At 28.9% G+C, this 23,886-nt stretch overlaps 2 protein-coding genes across 3 annotated transcripts in view; both read right to left on the bottom strand.

The window, feature by feature from the left end:
• Positions 1-23,886, bottom strand: part of LOC107169051 (pseudouridylate synthase RPUSD2-like) — a 530,147-nt gene that overhangs the window by 337,897 nt on the left and 168,364 nt on the right. The window lies entirely within an intron of this gene.
• Positions 1-23,886, bottom strand: part of LOC149061458 (uncharacterized) — an 86,601-nt gene that overhangs the window by 52,233 nt on the left and 10,482 nt on the right. The window contains exon 2 of the mRNA XM_089220855.1: positions 799-1,466. Within this exon, the coding sequence (XP_089076981.1) occupies positions 799-1,466 (668 nt within the window). The remainder of the gene's footprint in view (positions 1-798; positions 1,467-23,886) is intronic.

Below are 23,886 nucleotides of genomic sequence, written 5' to 3'. Positions count from 1 at the left end.
GAGTATAAGGTAACAAAATAAATAAAAATAATTTAAGATTACTATTGTACTTTGAACCGTGATCATTTATTAGCTTATCGACTAGAACAGTTATCAATATTGTTACATATTAGGTCGAACGGTAAATAATTTATCAGTTATAGGTCCTAGTCTTTAGAAATGTAGAAATATAATGAACGATGCCACATTTACTGAATATAACACCTCCTCCAACCACCAATAATTTAAAGAGCTGTACCCTGCGACCAATATCAACGAAAAATAAAAATGTAACGCTTAAATTCATGAAAAAAAAATGCTTTTATTAATTCATGATATTTTAATTATATGTTACCATTTGAAAATCAAAAGTTGATAGTGGTTCTACCAATAAGGGTGATAAAAAATGTTGTTAATAATTCTGTTCGGTTCGGGTTGGCAGTACTTTGACAATATTTGGTTCGACACCGAAAAATAAGGTTCAACCTGAGTCGAATTTTAACAAGTAAAAATCAATAAACAATAATATATCTACCAATACGGTCTGTTTAGCATTTTGTTGTTTTTGTACTGTACTAATCTAAAACTGACTGTTTTTAAGTCACCCTACTGCCCATACTAATATCTCACTAGTTATTAACACAAATCATTTTACTTAAAATATTTATACTTTAAATGAACAATTATAGTAGATTTGATTTAATGCTTTGTCACAAAATTATAAAGGTTAGGTTTGTCTCAATTGTACGTCGAATATGGATAGTCAAACTATCACTACGACTGAATGTCATATATATCTAACAGGTATTGCTTAGGTATCTCCTGTGTGAGTCCGCTGGTGAGTCGCCAGATGGCAATTTTGATTAAACGACTTGTCAAATATGTTACACGACAACGATTTCTCCCCTGTGTGCGTCCTCGAGTGTACTATCAAATTGCTACTTACGCAGAACGACTTGTCACATATGTCGCACGGGTACGGTTTCTCCCCTGTGTGCCTCCTCAAGTGCACAATCAAATTGCTCCTTACACTGAACGACTTGTCACATATGTCGCACGGGTACGGTTTCTCCCCTGTGTGCGTCCGTCGGTGTTTAGTCAAGGAGCTTTTTTCATTGAATGACTTGTCACATATGTCACATGTGTACGGTTTCTCCCCTGTGTGTGTCCGTCGGTGTATAGTCATGTGGCTTTTTTGATTGAATGTCTTGTCACATATGTCGCACGGGTACGGTTTCTCTCCCGTGTGCGTCCTCAAGTGCACAATCAAATTGCTCCTTACGCTGAATGACTTGTCACATATGTCACACGGGTACGGTTTCTCCCCTGTGTGTGTCCGTCGGTGTATAGTCATGTGGCTTTTTTGATTGAATGACTTGTCACATATCTCGCACTGGTACGTTTTCTCCCCTGTGTGCTTCAGAGGGTGTATTGATAGTTTGCTTTCACTGTTGAACGAATTGTTACACACGTTGCATGGATATTCTGTTTTGTCCACGCGTATTTTTTGGCTACTGTCAAGATCGTCCATTTAAATGTTTTTTTTCGATTTTTGGCAATGTCACCTTTATCACTTATTCACTAATTAAATATAAATAAACTTAATTATTCTTGATTTGTAAAACTAAGTAATTATAGTTATGAGATTTTTGTAAATTTACATGGTTGCTAAGCTTTATTTGTCTTGTAACATTCTAATTTTTTCTTTCATTGTCAGTTTTTTGAGCCGATATATTTATTTGAATACTATTAAGCTTCTACAAAAATTGAAATCTCATAAGAATTATAACAATTAAATCGCTCAAAATTAAATATTATGTTTTGTGAACAAGACAGATTCTGAACGGAGTAATAATAATGTATTGATTTAACAATGATGTGTGTGTTTTTTTTTTTTGTGTGTGTGTACAGCTTAACTAGTCGACATAATACTCCAATTTCAAACTTTGGGGGTGGTTTCTGATGTAAAAGTGAAGATCCTTGGTGCATTATAGAGGTCAAAAGTAAACATTTTCCAACATTTTTCAAAAAAATCGAGAAAAACGGGAATTTTTACGCAAAATCAGTTTTCGACCAAATCGATTTTTTTGTATGGTTGTAATTCAAAAACAAATCACTGTAAATACTTGAAACTTTTACCAAATATTTATGGTAGTGCTATCTATATACAGTTTAATTTTCAAAAATTTTTGACTTTTTTTGAGAATTTTTTGTTTAAGTGTCGGTAAAAAAAAGGCGACCAAAAAAACTTGAAAATTTAATACAAGGTTCCTTATGAATTGTTCTTATTGTAGCTAAAAAAAATTAAAATTCGTAATTCACGATTTGTTTTAATAAGCGTTTATAGTTCAAAATTTTACGAAATCAGTCCAAAACGCGAAAATTTGCAAGTAATTTTGAAGTTGAAAAATCATAAAATTTTTTGCGTTTATAACTATAACTAAGGATTAAAAATACAACACTAAGTTTTCCATAAGTTTTCCTTCAAGTAGCTATAGAGAAAACTCGAAGCATCATTATAGGAAAAATTTTAAGTGCGTTTGAATTTTAAATTTTACGAAATAGCGTAACGATAACGACTTATCCTGAAACGATTTTAAATATTAGTTATTATATAAAAAGTATAAGTCCTAGATACTTGAAAATTTTACCAGTTATTAGGATTGGTTTTTTCTTTACATGATTTGATTTTCAAAATGTTTTGACTTTTTTTGAGATATTTATAGACGACTGAAATTTTCAATTTGTCTGAAAATTTTTTTTTGAAGTCTCGATAAAAACTTTTTAGCCCTATCAAAATTCTTGAAAATGCAATACAAAGTTCCTCGTAAGTTATTCTTATAGTAATTAAAAAATTATAAAAATACATAAGCACAATTTTTTTTATTAGCATTTGAAGTTCAAATATTGACTTAATACGTAAAAATTAAGCCAATGTTGAAATTATCTTAGATAGAAATTCATAAAAAATTTTCTTTTTAGATCTAAGATTTGAAAATTTAATACAAGGCTCCTAACATATTTTTACAATAGCAGTTGAAAAATAAAAGAAATATACATGAATACATTTTTTTTTTTTAAAGCATTCAAAGTCTGAATTTTGACAAAATACATAAAAATCACGAAAATTTTCAAATAATTTTAAATTAGAAATTCATCAAGTATTTTCCTTTTATATCTAAGATTTGAAAATTTTATCCAAGGCTCCTAAAATATTTTTACAATAGCATTTGAAAAATAAAAGAAATATATAGTCACAAATTTTTTTTATAAGCATTTACAGTTCAAATTTTGACTAAATACATAAAAATTACGGCAATATTCAAATTATGTTAGATCGAAATTCATAAAAGTTTTTCTTTTTAATTCTAAGATTTGAGAATTTAATACAAGGCTCATAATATAGTTTTGCAATAGCAGTTGAAAAATAAAAAAATATATAGCCACATTTGTTTTTACATGCATTCAAATTTTAATTTTGACAACATACGTAAAAGTCACGAAAATTCGTAAATTATTTTATTCTAGAAATTCATAAAAAATTTTCTTTTTATACCTAAGATTTGAAAATTTAATACAAGGCTCCCTAAATATTTTTAAAATAGCAGTTGAAAAATCAAGAAATGTTTAGTCACATTTTTTTTTTTATAAGCATTTAAAGTTCAAATTTTGTCTAAATACGTAAAAATTACGAAAATTCGCAAATTATTATAAGCTAGAAATTCATAAAAAATTTTCTTTTTAAATCTAAGCTTTGAAAATTTAATACAAGATTCCTTACAAATTTGTCAATCTTTATCACAAAAAAATGTCCACCGGAAATTCAAATTAAATTTTTATTAGCATTTGAATTTTAAATATTGACAAAAATTCGTTAAAACCATGAATATTTGCAAATTATTTTGTAGTTCAAAATTCATAATATTGTTTGTATTTATATCTAAGGTTATAAAATTTAATACCAAGTTTTCCATAAGTTTTGATTCAAATAGGTATAGAGAAAATTTGAAGCGTCATTATAGGAAAAATGTTTTGAGCGTTTGAGTTTTAAATTTTTATGAAATAGCGTAATGATAACGATTTATCCTCAAACCAGGTATTCGTAAATCTATGATAATATAAGGTATTATGAATTATGATAACTACATGCAATGTTTTTGGAAAAATTGATTAACCATGCCTTATTCAAAATGCGTCCTAATTGAAAAATAATTTATATGTTTCAAAATAGAATATATGACAATATTTAAATTATATCATATCCTAGATTGACAGATCATCTCCGTTCAGAATCGTTTTTCGTATACAATGATACCTATCATTGCTTTCAAATTTAATCCCATCCATTACAGTAACAGTAACCTATACTGTACAGCAGAGCGACATCCACGTCTTACCCGCTTTTTTTTTTAAACTACTCTTTTAAATAATCGTAGAATAAATATAATAAGGTAAGAAACATCCACTAAAATGGTGCAATTAAAAGATAATCAGATTAACAAAATCGAATTTATAAATAATAAATAAAAATCGTGAGTAAAATACATTTTTATCAGACTTGCTATAGTCAAAAAAACATGAAAAATTAAATAAACTAAAACCAAAAAATAATTGGGTTGCAATCCTGGAAGCCGGGGACGCCGCTATAGAATAAGCAACTTGAAGATTTGTCTTCATTTGGTCTCGGAGAAATCGAATCTTGCATTCGATCAATCGATCGATCACACACAATCGATTCATTATTATTATCCAAGGACAAAATGTAGCTATACAGTATATATTAAATAATATCCGTCGGACTTTTTTGCTGCTCACAAAAACAAACAACGAGATTCGTCACGTGAGATACCTAAATGAATTATGTATTAACGCGTGCAATAGCTCATTTACAGCCATAAAATAAAATGTTCCCGATAATCGTCAAAATAATTCTCGGTAAAAAAAAAAAACAAAAACAAAAAACGACTTAATGTCGGATAACTTAGTTCCACCAAGCTATATTATGTGTGTGTGTAGTTAATCTTTCCGTTCGAATGAGCTCTACTTTGTTTAAAAGAGAATATCAAAACGTCGAAAACACCTATATTTACATATTAATGTTATACATAGGAAATAAGTTTTAGAGAAACAGCGGACTTTAGCAGAGTTATTCGTTGGCTGCACAGTGCCGAAATTGTAGTAGGCTAAATCAGAATGTTGTTCAAGAGTCGTAATACGTACGAGTGATTGCGGTATAGAAAAAAGAAAACTTAATAACATTATTGGTTTGCACGGAAGTAATATTATGTATAATACAGAATGACTTTCTAAGTATGTAAGCATGTTAAGCCCCCATTTTTCCTTTGATAAAGGATTTTTTCAACTTCTAACTTTTGGAGCTTTTTGGCTAATATTCTCAATACCTACTTTGTATTTTTTTTTTAGCCCGATACGATACAAACTTTTATTTTTATAAGAACCATCCTATTTACTGTAAATCTTTAATCACATTTAAATGCATTGTAATTTGTTAAGTACGATAATATCAAATTATATTGAAGAAGTAATATTCAGTGTATTATTAGCACTTATCATAGGTAATAGTTAGATACTTGGAAAACTTTTTAAAACATAAGCTAAATGAATCGATACATTAATATCATTTTGGCGCTCGATATAAAATAAACCTATAATCATGGGTTATACTTATATCCTTATCCCAAATATAAACTATTATAAAGTTTATTAATTCAGAAACTACTCGTTTGGATTTAAATGTATACATCAATAAAAGTTTTAAAAAATAATTCACGGTACATAACCATCAGACTATTATTATGTTTGTAATTATATCATAATAAATATACACCATAATTATTGTGGGTAAACGAGTGATATGCGGTTCACTGGTACTGATTACAAATATCATAGAGTTTTCACGCACACCAGAAACCACCCTATTTATAAGATATATATATTTATATTTATTCGATATTTACAATATCGTAATAATAATTATACAATGTAATAATATACAATATAATAATTATATGTTATTTTCTATACGTATCTATATGTAGATCCGTTAATATATAATATCAAAATAAAATAATGTATAAACGGTGTCGACTGGGGTATTCCTCAAAACCGGAGGATTGTAAAAACAAAAATTCCGCCAACAAATAGGTGTAGACCGTAAAATATCTAAACACAATCTACGAGTGCATCGCACGTGTGAGCAGCAGAGTTTACCAGCCCAATATACGTATAATGTATAAGGTAAACGACCGTTGCCGGCGGCTGGGTATCGAAATACTCGTATTTTATTTCTTCTTTAATCATTAATTTGATTGTCTTCGAAATCATGAGCTTGCCACTCGCTCCGCAGTGTTCAACTGTTTTTGTTTTTTCTTCTCTTACACGTCTCGTTAGGTATTCTCAACGATTTTCGTTGCATTTGATGACCATACGAATCAACCCTCGTCGTCTAATTCCGAGTTCACGAGGAAAAACCCATATAACCCACCACATTTTGGACGGGCGGGTGCAGTGTGCGTGTATACGTATTTCTAGTGATCGACATGACGTCTCCAGGCTGATAAAAACGATGATACTACTGAGAAATACAATACGAATATCAAATAGCATTTTTTATAACACGTTTAATTTTGATGCATAAAGTGAACTTTTTTTTAACAATATCAATGTTCAGATATTTATATGTATATCTATACTTTTAGTTAATATTTATAATTAATCAATATAAAAAATTTTGATTATGACTACAATAATACAAGACTGGCGTGTTGTATTATCTATAAAATATCTTACTATGTCCAATATAATAGGATCCGTGAATCGTCGAGCCACTTATAATGTCTGTGTGATTCACGTAATAATGGGGTGTTTATTATATTATGATATAAATATGAATAAAATAATCATATATTATGTATATATTATATAATATATATCATATGACTTTCGAGTGTCTATCGAGTATCGACTACTAAATATATTGTAATTACCAAACTATTGGTGTAGGTACAGTTTCATATGACTATATGGTAACATAGATTAGAGGCATTTAAGGCCCGGGCACTTATAAGACAACCAATAAAAAAGCCTGATTATTAAATTGTTTTTCTATTTTTATTAAATAACATTTTTGGGAAGATTTGGAAAATCCGCCAAACTTAGGTACCTCTGATTATTTGACACTTGAAAAATTTCAGTGTATTGTGGACTATGTGGAATATTTGAGTGATATTTAGGGGTTTAAAATAGAACCAGCTTATGCAATCTAGTTGGTAGAAAAATGAAAAATGAGATTCCTTATTTATACTGCTAGGTAGATGACTGGGACCGGATTAGATAAGTCCCTTCGTTGTGTAGAATTGTAAGTTTATGTTTGTAGTTTATGTGAATTAAATTGTAAATAAAAATCTATAGTATAGTTAAAAAAAATAAAATAGAAATTTAGAATTTCGTTTCCTGAAAATACTTATTTACGTGTTGTTATTTCATAATGTGTAGCAATAAAATTAAATAATAATTAATAAATAGAAAATAATTTATAAATTAATAATAATAATTTTGATTACATGACGTATTTAGAAGGGAATAATATGATTAGTGAAAAAATAAATAAAATAAATATTCAAATTTAATAAGATTTTTAAAAATACCGTAACGCAAACATAATTGAAATATATTTGTAGGGTAATGAGTGACAAAGTGTACCTACCCTGTTTCTTGGGACACGCGGTATAGGTAGATTCAACAATAGTTTTTAAATACATTAACTAAACCATTATTGTTAGTTTATAAAATATCTAGTTAGTATATTGTAGAATAATTAGTTGAAGTATGTACCTATTTATGGGTTCATTCGATATTTCGATTCATTAACTGAAAGTACCCGTATTTCTATAGAATAACTAGTTACATTATTGAATTACTGAATTTCATACATTAACACTATAGTACGGCCAGCGAAAAATGAGCCGCGACGGCAACGTTACTAGTGGTGCATTTTAGTGTAATCAGGGGTTCTCCGTTTGAAGCTATTGGCGCGCTATATAACAACATGTTTGGAATTAATGTACGCGGCAAATAGTTGTAGAAGCCCTAACGAAATTCGGCCACCCAGAGCGTTGGTATCGCGGCTCATTTTTCGCTGGCCGTACTATAATACATGATATAAATTAATTGTTTCACTGTTTCAGTATGTCCAATATGGGTAATGATAGTCTTTTTTTCCCCCCAGTTTTGAACCGACGACGCCGCGGGAACTGCTTTCGCATTGCTTCCGCGGCGCCGCGCCGCCATCGTTTATTTGACATTATAAAAATACAAATACACATAGATGGTGGGTGGTAGACGTCAACTCATCCAAGGTCTGAAAACCATCTGAAAGTTTTAAGTTGATTTCAAATTTAATTTATAAGTCGCACGTGTATGGCGGAAAAAATTAGTTCTGATTAATAGTAATTATTTAATAATAAATATTTCTTCCACCAGTCGACTGGATACATTAAAACAATATACCATGTATAATACGTAATGCGTTATTATGGAGACGATATGATACTTGATCGAATACTTCTGCTATAACACTATCAAAAACCGCGAGAAGCAAGCGTAAATTATAATATTATCTGTTTGTAGACGGATCACGGGCACCTAGTACAATATAAAATAATATATTACACTGCCAAATTCAATAAAAACTATGTCCTGACTCGTGAATGCCGAAATTATATAAAACAATGGATATAATAGCAAGTGCTACATTCTTTAACCCATTATAGTAATAATATCTATTATGGTAACACAGTAACTGTAAATCAATTTTGGTAGATATATGCGGTTAGCTACTGTTTGTTTTGTTAGTAGACAAGAGTCATAACAATAATACTGTGACAGCATCCAAAAATGAATAACATATTTCATAAATTCTGACACTGTCAATTATGATAAAATTAAGAATAAAAGGTCATATTATAGTCATTATGTTGATTTATCTAAATCTTGTACACATCACCGTCGTCTATCCGATGGTCGTCATAGGTATCCGAGAATCCGATACACATGCAATAATAATGAAAGTGAGTGAAGTTCCACTATCGTATACCCCGACCAATCTATTTGAAAATGATGAATTAAATTTGGAATTAGGTTTTCAGAATTTTAAAGCATTTTTAGTCTGGTATAAATAAAGATCGTCTAAATGAAAGCCACTCTCCCACTCCCATCTTTGAACTTTTACCTATATATTTCTTTTATGTTGGAATGAGAAATAATTTATGAATTCTGAATATCAATTTGAGATATTCACAGATTGTTTGAAAATTTAGTGATACCTACTATATATTTTTAAGTCACAAACGAGTGGAACTACGTGAAGTTGGTGCCCCCAATGTTATTTTTTTTTTTTTACTGATGTTTGGGGAAAAATTCACGCAATTCAATAATAACATACTATATATTCCATACTGGAACAACCTCGTCATTCGTGTCATACTATTTCACCTATATCTGCAATATTGTAATACAATAATATATAGGTAGTGCTACTGCTTTTGAATTTCCATGCAAATATTCAGTTACAACGGAACGTGCTCACCCGGCATGCTCGCATAAGGCCCGATAACCGTATTATACATTTTCAGTCCGAAACTACTCGATACTATATCATATCATATACTGTTGTGCACCATCTGTATTCCGCACAGGATATAGTTGAGAGTCGTTGCTCTGGCTAAAAGTCGAGTAATTTGATTTGGTGAAACCATAAATCGATATAATAATGTTATATTGTGCTTGGATGTATATTGGATAAGTTTTTATTTAATACCTATGATTTTTTTTTTTAATGCATATTTAATAAAACATTTAATGAGTCTTCGGGGCATAAATACATGCTTATTTTAAGATTTTTAAGGGCCTGAAGTCCCTAGCCACAATTATATTATGTAGGTAGTCAAGTCTTGAAAACATGAATCATGGAGCAAATACCAGTTGATTTGACTTAAAAATGATTTATCCCTAAAATATTCAACTTATAAACAGTTCAAGGGGCACAAAAAATTCGATTTCTCGAGGTTTTAGTTATCTCGAATTATATTGTATTGAATATTTTCTTGGATACAGAAAAAATATAGAATTTGGTAGTTGTTATGATGATGGATACGATCGATGTTAGTTTTTAATTTTTGTGGTAAATGTATTACATACGGGAATGTAGGTTATGTTAATTGTGCCTAATAATAAGTTAAAATGAAACATAAATTCCGTGACGATAATATAATGTAATAGCTTAATTTGTATTAAATGTAAAATTATTCAGATTAACCTAGACTTATAAATAATATGATATCATTTTAAAATATACACCAAACAAGGTACTTATCAGCTAGTTGTAATATTGTTTTCAATATTTTTGGAATAATTTGATATTAGATAAGGTACATATATTGATTTAATTCACACCCAACATAATTAGATACTCCAACTTTCAAATCCGATCAAAAAATGGTCTTGTTTGTCCAAAATATAATGTAGGCCTCGACGCGTGTATGATCCTTTAATAATATTTATGATATATTAACTATACACTGACTAAAGGAAATTACAATCATAGATCATAGCCAAAAACTATCAAACCGAAATCGTCGAAATGCTTGAAAGCTATGTTCCAAACTTCTATCTAACCTGCAATAACCGATGTGTCAACAAATACTACACACAATCGAAATTTTCAAAATTCTATAAAAAAAAAATTAAAAATATATTCCACCAATCAGACGCTCACATAATGGCTCATATATACTTTTCACCATACTATCGAAATTCTCTTCAACGTAGATTATGATATTCTATTCAACTGCCATTGACTTAGAGTTGCCGACCTTTGTCTAATACCTACATATTTCTTATGAACGATTGTTACAAGATTACAACAGGACTACCGACAAACATCGAGGAGTTGACTACAGAAGCGATAGCGTGGTCGCGTGAAAAACCGTGACGGCCCTAAAGCGTTTGTATTTCTGAATCATTTAAAATAGGAAATTGTCGTAGTTTCCTGCTGGCACTTATTGTATATATATATAATATATATATACCTACACACACAAATATATTCACCCAGCAGAGGCTTCCGTATAATTATAATATATATATACACAGTGAGTGAATATATAGAGTTTTGGAATTTATGTGTTATGCGCTGCGCTGGATTACGTGGTATGTATAATAATATACGTACTATATAAATATTAAATATTATTACTGCCGCCGTATAACAACAGCGACTATACAACTGCTCGTAGACTTAACTCGAACAAGGAACAAACTGCCGAGTGATTGTGAGACGCACTTGTACACGGATTCTTATCGAATTTATATTATATTAACCGCTTACACCACCCCCCCCCCCTTACCCCCCACACACACACACACACCATCACTAACATACAAGAGAGTGCAGTTAACCGCCTTTCCTGCTGCAAGCTGTATCCCGAATAAATACTAAATAATACTACATAAACGCAAAGACTGGGTCTCTGGCTGTTTATCGTTTTGTTTTTGTTTTCCATCTACGACACAGCTTTGTTAAACAGACATTCATACATATATATTAAACCTACCTATATTAGCTATAAATTATTATGGCATTACTATATGTACAGTATACAAATATAATATCATGCGATTCAAAATATTATAACCGATTATGGGGTATAATATGGTATTTTCACTAAGTACGTGGATGAAAATGTCTGCAACCTATTTTTAACAGCTAAAATAAATGATAATTTCAAGTTTTAATTATAATATAACTATAAAAACCGTAAATAAATAGGCCTTGAAGAGCACAGGTTACTAAATTTTCGACAAGCTTAAATACGGCAAACACACAATGTTTCATCATAATATTTTTTTGTTATTATTATTATTATTAACCTACTTAAGGAATCAAAATATCATGTCGTTGAATGGTTATATTAGTAGGTTTTTTTTTATAAGTGTGTTAGAGATAAAACGGTTCGTTTGTAACATGTGCATTTATGGCAAGGATTTAGTTGCCGCTGAGAAGCAGGGTGGTCACCCATCCGGGAATTAGTGACAGCGGGCGATGCGTACTCTCAATCATGTTAAGTGATTCGTCCTATACGCACATAAGTTTATTTTATAGATAACGATAAATTATTATTGATAATACTATAAATAATATTAAATTAATAATTGTAAAACAATAGAAGGATAACTGCGTTGAAACTCAGTGACTTACTTACATGCACAAATGTGTAACGTTTGACGGAGTTAGGTGAACATTTTGAACAGCGTACGTACTGAGTGACTTATTATAATGTACGACCAGTCATTCTCAAAACAATGACATTATTTTACGTGAAATTATGTTTAACAGCAACGTTGTCCGATAAACTTTTATTCCAGAATTAAAAGTCAATTACAATTATATTGCATTACCTGTAAAATAAAACCGAAATCATATTATTTAAAATGTGTAATATACAATGTTTCAAGTCATGTAATTTGTTTAGGATCTTTGTACTAAAAAACAAATTGTTGATCTTAGAAAATTAATGTTTTCACAATTTTTACTATATAAATCAATATAGCTCAAATTTAATAATATGTGTAGTTAGGTAATATTTTTTTTATTACAATAAGTGTTTAAATTTTCGTCAAAATAAATATCACAATTATTTAACTATCTCTTACAATTATTATATCATTATAATGATTTACTGTGTTACAAAATTGTATAAATAGTAAATTTTAGTGATAAATTAAACAAAGAATAGGTTCTGAATTCAATTAAAATTTTTATGTACGGTATGAAAAGGTTAGGTTACGACTGTTATTGGTGCATTTGCTGCACCTGAAAATTAATTTTGGATTTAATTGGCCTGTGAATATTTATTTTTATTTTTTTGAATGCTTGTCAGCGTGATTAAGTTTAAAAAATTACGAGTTTTCTATATCCACACATACGTATATGCACGCAGTACACATACATACACAACCTTGTAAAACGTAATATCTAGCTATACATCATAATATTATTTACAGATGATAACTGTTCAATCAACGACATAATCAATAATAATAGATGTCCATAACCCATTTGTATTAATATGTTAAGACTAATCGACAGTTTTCTCTATCAATTATTATTATCAAATGACAAAAATTGAATGATGATATACGAGTATAACTTCATATTTATTTTAAACAACTTTTACTAAGGTATAGGTACGCCATAGTGATAGAAATAAGTTTGGTGTTAAGTTCTCGGTTAAAATGTATGTGCTGATCAAACAAAAAATTTAAATCATATCAAAATAAATACTAGTTGTCCAAAAAAATAAATAAATATATTTATAAATAATTCAGTTTTTATGACATTTTTAATTCTTGTAAATAATTGTTTTTAATTTATTTTCATTAAAAAGTACTTTTTATTTCCCTTATCTATTATTTCGGACCATATTACAATTGAAATATGCAAATTCATTTAGTCCCTAACCCTGTTTATTACAATATTATATAAACTTGTTTAAAATTATAAACGGTTTAGTACTTAAGGATTTATTTTTTTTACAATTAACCAATCAATGGATATTTTTATATGAACGTGCATGATATTATTATTTAGTTAAAGAAAACTTACTAGAAATGTTTGATGCACGATAAATGTCTTAAAAAACTTACTAGATTATCGATAATAACCTATAATTAATCAAATATTGTAATCTTTTTTTTTTCCTATTTTTCTCAAAAAAATAAATGTCAGCTAATAACCATAGCAGTTGAAGCCTGTAAACCTTTAAAAAAAAAAAAAAAAAATCATCGATAGTTTGAAATATTACTATAGTTGTCTATTAATCATATAATACGCGAAAATAACGTTATATTTTTGAAGACATCAATACGTGACGAAAATAATGATTTTCTCATAATAATCATTATTTTTAAAATATTATATCATATATCCTTATTGTATACAGACTGTATATTTTTTGTTAAAATTAAAAAGAAAAATCATTATTTTTCATCGGAATATATTTTCGATTATAAATTATTATTATTATTATTATTAAGTACATTGGCATAAGTCCAAAGCCGTAATGTCAATATTTTTGTTGGACGTTAAATTATGTCTCTTAGACACCATTATTGTACAGGCGGCCGACATCAAACACACGTTTGTCTAAAAGGCACTATTCGCGACGCCAGTTGTCTCGAAATGTTTACCTTGCGGCTAGTGCATATATGTTATATAGTATAACTATTATTTTAACTCAAAGAAGTATTTGAAAAAGAATACGTATTGTACACAATGCATGTGCTACGAGAAAATATGAGCAAAATACGACAAATATTTTGGAATTAACGGAAGAAATAATATTACAAAACCTTTCAATCTATTGTGTTAACTTTTTAACCTAACGTCAGAAATGAAAATGTACTGAAACCATTAAAATAATTATTTATAATTCCTTAATATTCGACTACCTACGATTTTCAAAATGTTTGTTAAATCTTACTGCTTAGTTTAACATTAGATATAGAATGTTCATATATTATATATACAGTACTGAAACATAATACTATGCAAACATTATAAATTAAGTTTTAGCTAGTAAACATAAATTAAGAAAACTTATTATTTATAGGTATTTGGGCTCCAAAATTATAAACTTTAATTAATTAAACTAAAAATTCGAAAAAAAAAATAAAAACCTTTATATATTACATTACTAAGATTAAGATTTTGATAGGTATACCTTTTAATGTGTTGATGATTGAAAAAACAACAGCAAAAACAATCAACTTGTAAACTGCAATTGTTACGAATTCGCTAAAATTAAAGTGAAAAAACTAAAGTATACCTATTTTAATTAGCAAGTTAAATATTATGTATTTGTTTTTACATAACAGAATTTAAGTATATATTATAATAGTATTTAATTCATTATTTTCCTAAATTAATTTTTAAGGTTAATTTTGAGCTTTTAAAAATGAAATAAGAGATAAAAAAAAATTAAGTAGCGTAATATTTAACAAGATTTTAATTATTTTGTAAAGCTTTTATGCTAGTGTAAGCGGATCATGAATTCTAAATCTAATTTATAAAAATATTTGAAAATGTATATTCATAAAATAATTATAATAAGAGTATAGGCGCACGATATAGTATTTAAAATTTAAATATAATATAATATAAAACAGAGTTGTTATTAAGTTTTTTTTTTTTTTAATTACCTATAGAAAATATGAATAATGATGAGTACCTAACTATTATGAACTGACCTATTCCATAAAAATGTAAAATTTTAAAATGTTTTAGTTTAAAAGTTAAAGTGATTTGGTGTAGTTTGTAGTTTGTACGATAAGCTTTACTATAAACAATTATTACAATTTTAAAATGTTTTAATTTTTTGAAACTATCTTAAAACTAGTAATTAGTACCTATGACCTTATTAAAAGTGAATTAAATCTCCTCCTTCAAAAGAAAAAAAACAGGTGAAATATTAACCAGTTGACAATTTCCAATTTACTTACATACATATAATGTAGTACATGCATAATGTGTATATATAATATATTATCGTATAACTATTTATGAATGGGTTAATAAAACGGAGACGGAAAATTCTAACGATATCACGCCCTACTATCACATTTCGATCTGATCCGTTATACAATAATAATACGTTACCGTAGGCCGATATTACACTATACCATCACGTTACATTGAATCAAAATATTATTATGATATTGTACTATACGCGAAGCTCCGACGCATCGGTGCGCAAAGGAATAACACTATAATATTATAATAAACGTTGGAACCAAAATGCATAACTCAAAGTACAATAATATTATTTCAACGTAAATTCCCGCAGTGATATGTATATTATTGTTATGACATAAATAATATTAAGCAGCATTATAGGTACGTACGAACGGCAGTCATAAATATATTTAAGTAAAATACGATATTTTTCTATATACCTACTCATATCACGAGGGACAAGATTTTAATAAAAAATAAATAAATAAATAAATAATAAATGGAGGTTTGGAATTGCTGAGGCCCAGGCGTACATCCTGCAGGAATTTGGTCTGGAATTATTACAAATAATTCTCCTACTCCCTTTACATATAATTAAACATGTACAACTATATAGATCAAGATTAAATAATAAACTAATTGAATTTAGATTTTAAACTAATAATCGAATACTTACGTAATTAATACGACGGAAAAATCAAATTAACTAAACCGTTCAAACGAGACTTTAATGCCATCATCCATAATAATTTTTTTTTTATTATTATTATTGATCTCGAAAAAAAATTAAATCGGCAGCAAAGGACATTAGTTACAAAAAGGTTAAGACATTTATATGATTAAATACAGAGATAAGTTTAAATGATAGGGATGCATATCTTTATATATTTGATTGAATAATTATTATTATTGTTATCCAAGTCATCGATCAAAGGTGATGGCTGACAATTTAACGTAATCGCTAGTACCTACATATAAAATCTATAAATTAAAAAAGAGTTGGATACCGCTTTGCTGTACTAGAGTTTACAAGTGCAGGGTCACTGTAATGGATGGTTTTAAATTTAAATTTAAATTCAATGATACAATATAATTGTACACGAAAAATTATTCAATAAATGGAGACGGTCGGTCAGTCAGCCTAGGTACCTATATTAAAATAATAGTTTTAAATTACAACATAATATCTAAAATCATTATTCTTCGTTGAATTAATATCTATTTTTATCCAAATTAAGAATCAATTGAAAAAAAAAACTTATAATTTTTAGATATTTTGGTGACAGTATTAACTATATATACATTAGATATCTTATTTTAAATTTTCAATCCATAGTATAAAAGATTGAAAAACGTGAAAGTTTAAATTTTTTTCACCCCTGATTTTATTTGTAACCCTCTTATCTCTCTAAACTACCAACTATATTATCATTTTCACCAGAAAAGATAGTTAGTCGAAAATCAGAGAATTATTTCGACTACTTATGGTTTATACCTACACAAAAAAAAACACACACACACTTCTTTGTGAAACCAATACATTCATCACTCCACTCATAATCTAAAATTATTTTGAAAGAAATAACTCAATGACAATCGTCATAAACCTTTTTATGTACAACTAAAAAAATTCCAATACGCCAAATGATTTTACCATTTTCACCTATAACAATATATAAATATAGGTAAAAATATTACCCTGAGTTTAGTTTACCGGCCGTCGTATATGTATAGGCACTATATACTATAAACCTACCTATATAATATATATATATATATATATGCATACATAACACCTACACAGTATATTATGTTATATGTGCCTATATTGCATTTATAGAATAAGTAATGCAGTTCAGCAATTGTGAATTAAATCAAATTTCAAATGTCAATTTCCACGACAGCTTAAGTACCTATAGGTACGTTTGAAGATGATACGCCAATATTGATTTTTAATATTTATTTTAACTTTATCCTTCCTCCTCAAAAGAAGAAAATTAATAATAATATAATAATAATAAAACTGATGAACGATTTAAATGTGAAAATCTGTTGACATATACGCAATAGACAGCTTTTGTCACATTGTATTATCGTATGACAAGTAATTTATATACTTATTCATATTAATATGTTACTCATCAATAGTGTAAAACATTAAATTTGCTTAGATAAATATTTAATAATACTCGTACATAACTACCTATTGCATTGCATGCATTACATTTACATACAAATTCAAAACAATTATTTTTAACTATGATTCATGGGTATATTATAAAATAACTCTTCGAGTATTCTTCTACAGAAAAAAAGAGTTCATCACAGAAAAAAAAAATAGAGATAAACATTAATTTCATGAAAACATTAACATAAAATCATAACCAGATACAATGTAGAATAAGGTACAGCGAATTAAAATTACTAAAATACAGAAACTGTAATTTTTTTTTAAATAGGAATTTTATCAGCAAATGTTCGCAGCTATTATATGCGTTGTGCAAAACTCGAACACGCTACACGCAACAACTCGAATGATAAACAAATGCGACTATTAGCATAATTATATCACATAAAAAAATATTTTCCTGTTTCCATCTAAATATAACGATATATCAATATATAATATTACATTTTTAGTATATATATTGCAAAAATCCGGACATATTTATTTTAAATAACAAATGTGTAAAACAAAATAAATACTTTAATCGTAACTACCTATATCGATTGGATAAAAAATATTCGAAATGCCCGTGAAACTCTAAAAAAAATTAGGAATTGAAGTATCGCATATTTTCCTAATGTATTATTTTTTGAAAGAGAAATCCCTTCTGGAAAATTAAATCTACATTTGCTTTCGAGAACTGGTTCAGCAACAGAAATTCTGATCACAATCCATCTAAAATAACCGATCAATGGCATAAAAACAAATCATGCACGTAGTTTTGTAAAACGAATACATTCCTCGTTGCGTTGAGATTCTAAAAAAAAGATCCATTAATGATTGATAATAATAATATTTTAACGCGCGCGTATATTATTGGAATAAAAACCCCTCAGGACGACGACGACGATGATGATGATGATAGTAATAATAATAATAATTGAACAAGTTTTTATTGTGCCAGGTCATATTAGTGCGGACAGCGATGGTGTGGCGGTAAGTCGGATCTCAGTATTATTTCATAGCAGCCATTTCACTGTAGTAACAGAGCAGTCGTGTAAGTCTTACTGTGGTGTACATAAATATAGTGGTGGTCCATTGTTGAGATGCGGAATTGAACCTTGATCCTGGCAGATAATTCTGGAATCCCATTGTCGTTATGGAGTAATGCTGCAGTTATAGGTACTGCTGGTTTTGCATACAAACTAGACGAGGTTGACAGCCTTGGTGTCGTTTATAAAACATATCATTATATACATACTGCAAGAGAATTTTTTTTTTTTTTTTGCTCAGGTAAATACACTGCAGTGACATTTCCCTTTTTTTGGACGTATACGCGAAATAATATACATCTATACATATCACATTTTATATTGTAAATATTTATAGGCAGATATTTAAACAAATAATAATAAGTATATATATTATACTTCTGTGGTTTTATTTTCGACCCGTAGAATATTATATATATTATATATGTAATGTATATAAATATGTAAGACGTTATAACGACAATCGTTATAATGAGTTGGTTGCAAGTCCGTAATATATTATTATGCTCTGAAAAAAAAAGTCCTATTATGGCGATCTGTGCGATTGATCGTGTCTTGTTCAACTGCACCGACGACATGGTTGATGCGTTCGAACGATATATCTTATTGTATAGTTGCCGTACTTCAAGTGTACGAAATAAAACAATGTGCGCGGTAATATAATTTTGCGTCGAAATCTCATCGATATTATTACTGTTTCATCTTATGAATAACAATTATTTTAGTTAATTTAGTATTTTATTTTAAGCAATTAACTAATTTTTAATTTTTTTCATATTATGAACTTGATTTAAACTTTATTTTGAAAATAAATTTAACTTAACAGGTATTACTAAGTTGCTAATATATAATATACAAGATAGGAAAAATAAATAACAAGTACCTACCAGCAATTTAATTTTGTTATATTTTTTATAAAAATATTTACAATTTTTATTTAATTTTAAACGAATACTATTTATATTAAAGCTCTTTATTTTTGTAAGAACATAGTAAAGTTAAATTACAAAATATATCCAATAATTTATTTGTACACCATACGTCATGTTTTTTTGTACAATATATATTCATATTATTTAAACTATGATAATTTATAATAATTGTAAACAAATATTTTTTTAATATAATGTTTATATATATATATTTTTTTTTTTTGAAACATTTGCACTAAGTGGGCTCACAATGACATTATAGAATAAAAAGTAAGAAATTAAAATATATGTTACCTGCTTTAATATTTTCAAAAATAAACATTTTTTTCTAATTGTTAAATATTTACAATAATAATAGGACGCTACACCCGCATGTGTTGTCTCCGTCTTACACGCGTGCTACGACATAGCAAATTTTCGTTCGCTAGATGCAATAGTGTGCTGTTAGTTTTGATATTAGAGTGAATTGACCCATTATCAAACTTTTAGGTAAGAACATTATCTGTGTTTTCATATTGGTTTTTTACGATATTTTAATTTTTAAATGAGTTATGTGAATTTAAAAATTAATGTTATGAGCATGTTAGCTGTGAATATTTTTAAATTCACATAACTCATTTAAAAATTAAAATATCGTAAAAAACCAACATGAGAACACAGATAATGTTCTTACCTAAAAGTTTGATAATGGGTCAATTCACTCTAATATCAAAACTAACACCACACTATTGAATCTAGCGAACGAAAATTTGGTATCTAGTGTAAGACGGAGATAACACATGCGGGTGTAACGTCCTCATAAGATGGCTGCAATGCATTTTGTTCTACAACTAAATATTTTTTACACAGATGTGTTTTCTAATATTATAAAAATATGTCAAATACGTTTTCGCTAACGACTTGGATATCGAAAAATAGTACCTATAATATTAAATAATTATTTTAATAACATAATATCATGTTAATAAATACCACTGTATACGCAAATTTCAACTTACAATCGCAAACCTATCTAAGCAAAAATCGTAAAAAACATTTTTCGTAAGAATGGTGGTACATAATACATTGGAATATATTTGTATGTATATAATATATACTTGTAACTAAGGGAATCTGTCTCATACTCACTTCATTCACGATCTCCCCTCCTCCTGAGAGCATAAGCCCCTTTACACAAGGAACCCCTCTCCTTGAACAATAAGCTGTTCTTCGAAATATCAACATTGCATATATGATTCAAATGAAAAACAACAATATTATGGTTTGTAATATGTGTGAAAAATGTGAATACATAAAACTTTTTTTTATTTATAATATCATAGATATCATACTTCTACATTATAATATTTTATACATATAGGTACAATACGTATACATTTCACATCTCTTGTTAATAGTTCACGGGGGATGTCCAGTATGTATGGTAACGTCCACATACTTAAATGTGCATATAAATTGTACACGGCCACCACATTGGACTGCGTAGTCTTGTCACCGCTGATGGGTAATTTGGATGCAAATTAATATGATTTCGTTGTGACCAACGACGTGCGGTTAGGTCCACTACACCGACGCGGTTCAAAACGCCATGGTTTTACAATATAATATAAACATGTGCACGATGCACGGAAATCGATCAAACCAACTGTTAATATATATATATATATATATATATACACACACACATATAAGTATAAAACTAATGACTTTATATACCAACAGTTGTATTCGATAATTATAGAGTGTGGTAAGTGATGGCGATTGAAGAAACACAATATTGTAATAAGAAATGATAATTCGCTTTCGAGGATAGGCACCGATCGAGTACGTAGAGGTCGTCACGTGGGTACTTGCTGCTATAAAATATACATAATATGCCTAAAGATATTAAATAATTATTGATGTTAAGATGGATTTGTTTGAAATTGTATCAATATCGAAATGATGAACAATGACGGAGCTTGCAATCAATGAGAAGACGGAAATAATCGTCGACGAAGATGGATACACAATACAATATTGAGCAGATGCATTTCAGTATGGATGATCTTGTCATCCTGCAGGGAATACAGCAACAAACAGACGAGGGATGTCAGAGAATTGTAACTTAAGCCTATAGAAGGTTTCTCCTGCTAGGAGAAATATAAGGATGTGCGTTGTGTTATGGTACGCGGGAATAGAAAACACGTATTATATTAAATGGATAATGTGAAATAGTGAACTATTTTCGAAAACATATAGTTATTTAATTTTGTTTCGTCGTAGAAAAAATCTTATATAATCGCATCAAGTAAAAAAGAAAATGTTTACATACGTCAAAACAAAACGATAATTAAATAACAAAAAAAAAGTTCGGCTTCTGACATTTTGTTCGCCATGTTTAAATATTTTTTTTGTGCAACGCCTCCTAGAAAATATTTGCAAAAATGGTCAAATATTAGGTACCTACGGTGCTCTCACCAGCCATTATTATTAATAGTGATATATTATAGAATGCTATCGTATCGGCGTATCTCGCTTGTTTATTTTATATTATAATAGTGCTGTGCAAATGTCAAAGTTGTCCTATATATTATAGCTGATGAGACATGTTTGTTTGTGTAAATTTCAAATGCAATCATGCTTGGTTTTGCATAGAATATCAATGTGTATTAATTAACGCTTAAATACGAGCAATGAAGTTAATTAGTTACAATAATTGTAACTACAAAGATAGTAATTATTTGGAAAACTCATCATTATATAACATTATATCTCGGTTGGTAAAATAATATAGATATCAAAATTTAAAAAAAAAAACAATTTATTTATAACCATGTAATTACTTCGCAGACAAAAATATGATCGATTAGATTGTTTATGCAGTCTTTCCCGATAAAAATTGTAAATTGTATACAAATATATTTTTGCTATGTATAGGTAATAACAATCTAAATACTAATCACCTAACCGAGAAATTTTACAATTTATAACTAGAACCTACAATGATTTTTAAATTAATTTTCATAAAGATACTCTGAACCATCATAGTTTTTATTGTTAAGTCTCGTAGATATATTGATGTCAATATTTACATATCTTATCTCACAAAAGTAAAAAGCACTCAAGTATTCCAAAAACCTACAGTCTCATAACCCAACAGTACCAACCGACCTACAGCTAATGGTCTCAGTTACCGAAGCTTAAATAATACATCAAAAATAAAAAGTACAGAACAATTATAACCAATAACAGAATATCTGATGGGTATTATACTGTATCACCATCTAGGCAATCTATATCGTAGACATTCAGCCCACTATGCATTTTTCTAAATATAAGTCGTTTTGTCTCTGGATAAAAAACGTTTTTTGGGTTAATCTGTTGCTGGAAATAATGCTGCATACACAAAATTTATTTTCCGAAAGTCGGGCCGATTTTGTATTAAGTTTCTGCGTAACTTTATTTTGTAACATTTTTTCTCGAATAAAACAAAATTAGATTTTCGTTATTTGAGCTATTCTGCTTACTATGTGCTTCTAATAACAAGAAGTCTGTGCGGACAGATGATATATCGTATCCGTAAGAAAGCAAGATATTATTAGCATTTCGCAGACGCGACAGAGACTGGCAGCATGACTGCTGTATAGTTGTTATATAACCGACAGATTTTGTCTTTGGTCGTCGCGATGAGTTTTTTTTTCTTTTAGGACATATAACACACACATACATAAATATATAAATATTTAACGTGTGTAGGTATATAACATTATGTGTTCTCGGCAAAAACCACCGTCGGATGCAGCGTCGAAAGAATTCAATTGACCGTGCGCTCGCGTTGGAGACTTGCTGACATTCCGACGAAATAGCTATTTCTCGGTGAGCTATTTCTCCTCCTGTACGTTTCAGTGACTGTCGGTGACGGCCGCGTCGGGGATAAACTATATTTACAGGGTGTTTACCAATAAGAAGTTCGTCCTCGTCCAGTCTCCATCCGTCTCATATCAGTTACAAGCTTAGCGGCTCGCGTCTCATTGTAGACATTTTTAGGTTTTGGGATTGACTAAATCTCCTCCCTCCTAGCTCAAAAAAAAAAAATAATAATAATAAAAATAATGCCTTGATTTTATAATAACCATAGATTGTTCTGAACTCTATGACTGTTTTCCAAAACAGGACAATTCG

Source organism: Diuraphis noxia, unplaced genomic scaffold (assembly GCF_037042655.1).
Source record: "Diuraphis noxia isolate RWA-SAM2 unplaced genomic scaffold, SU_Dnox_SAM2 contig0001, whole genome shotgun sequence".
Classification (NCBI taxonomy): Eukaryota; Metazoa; Arthropoda; class Insecta; order Hemiptera; family Aphididae; genus Diuraphis; species Diuraphis noxia.
The sequence above is the reverse complement of the archived record's forward strand: the minus strand, read 5'-3'. Positions and strand labels throughout refer to the sequence as shown.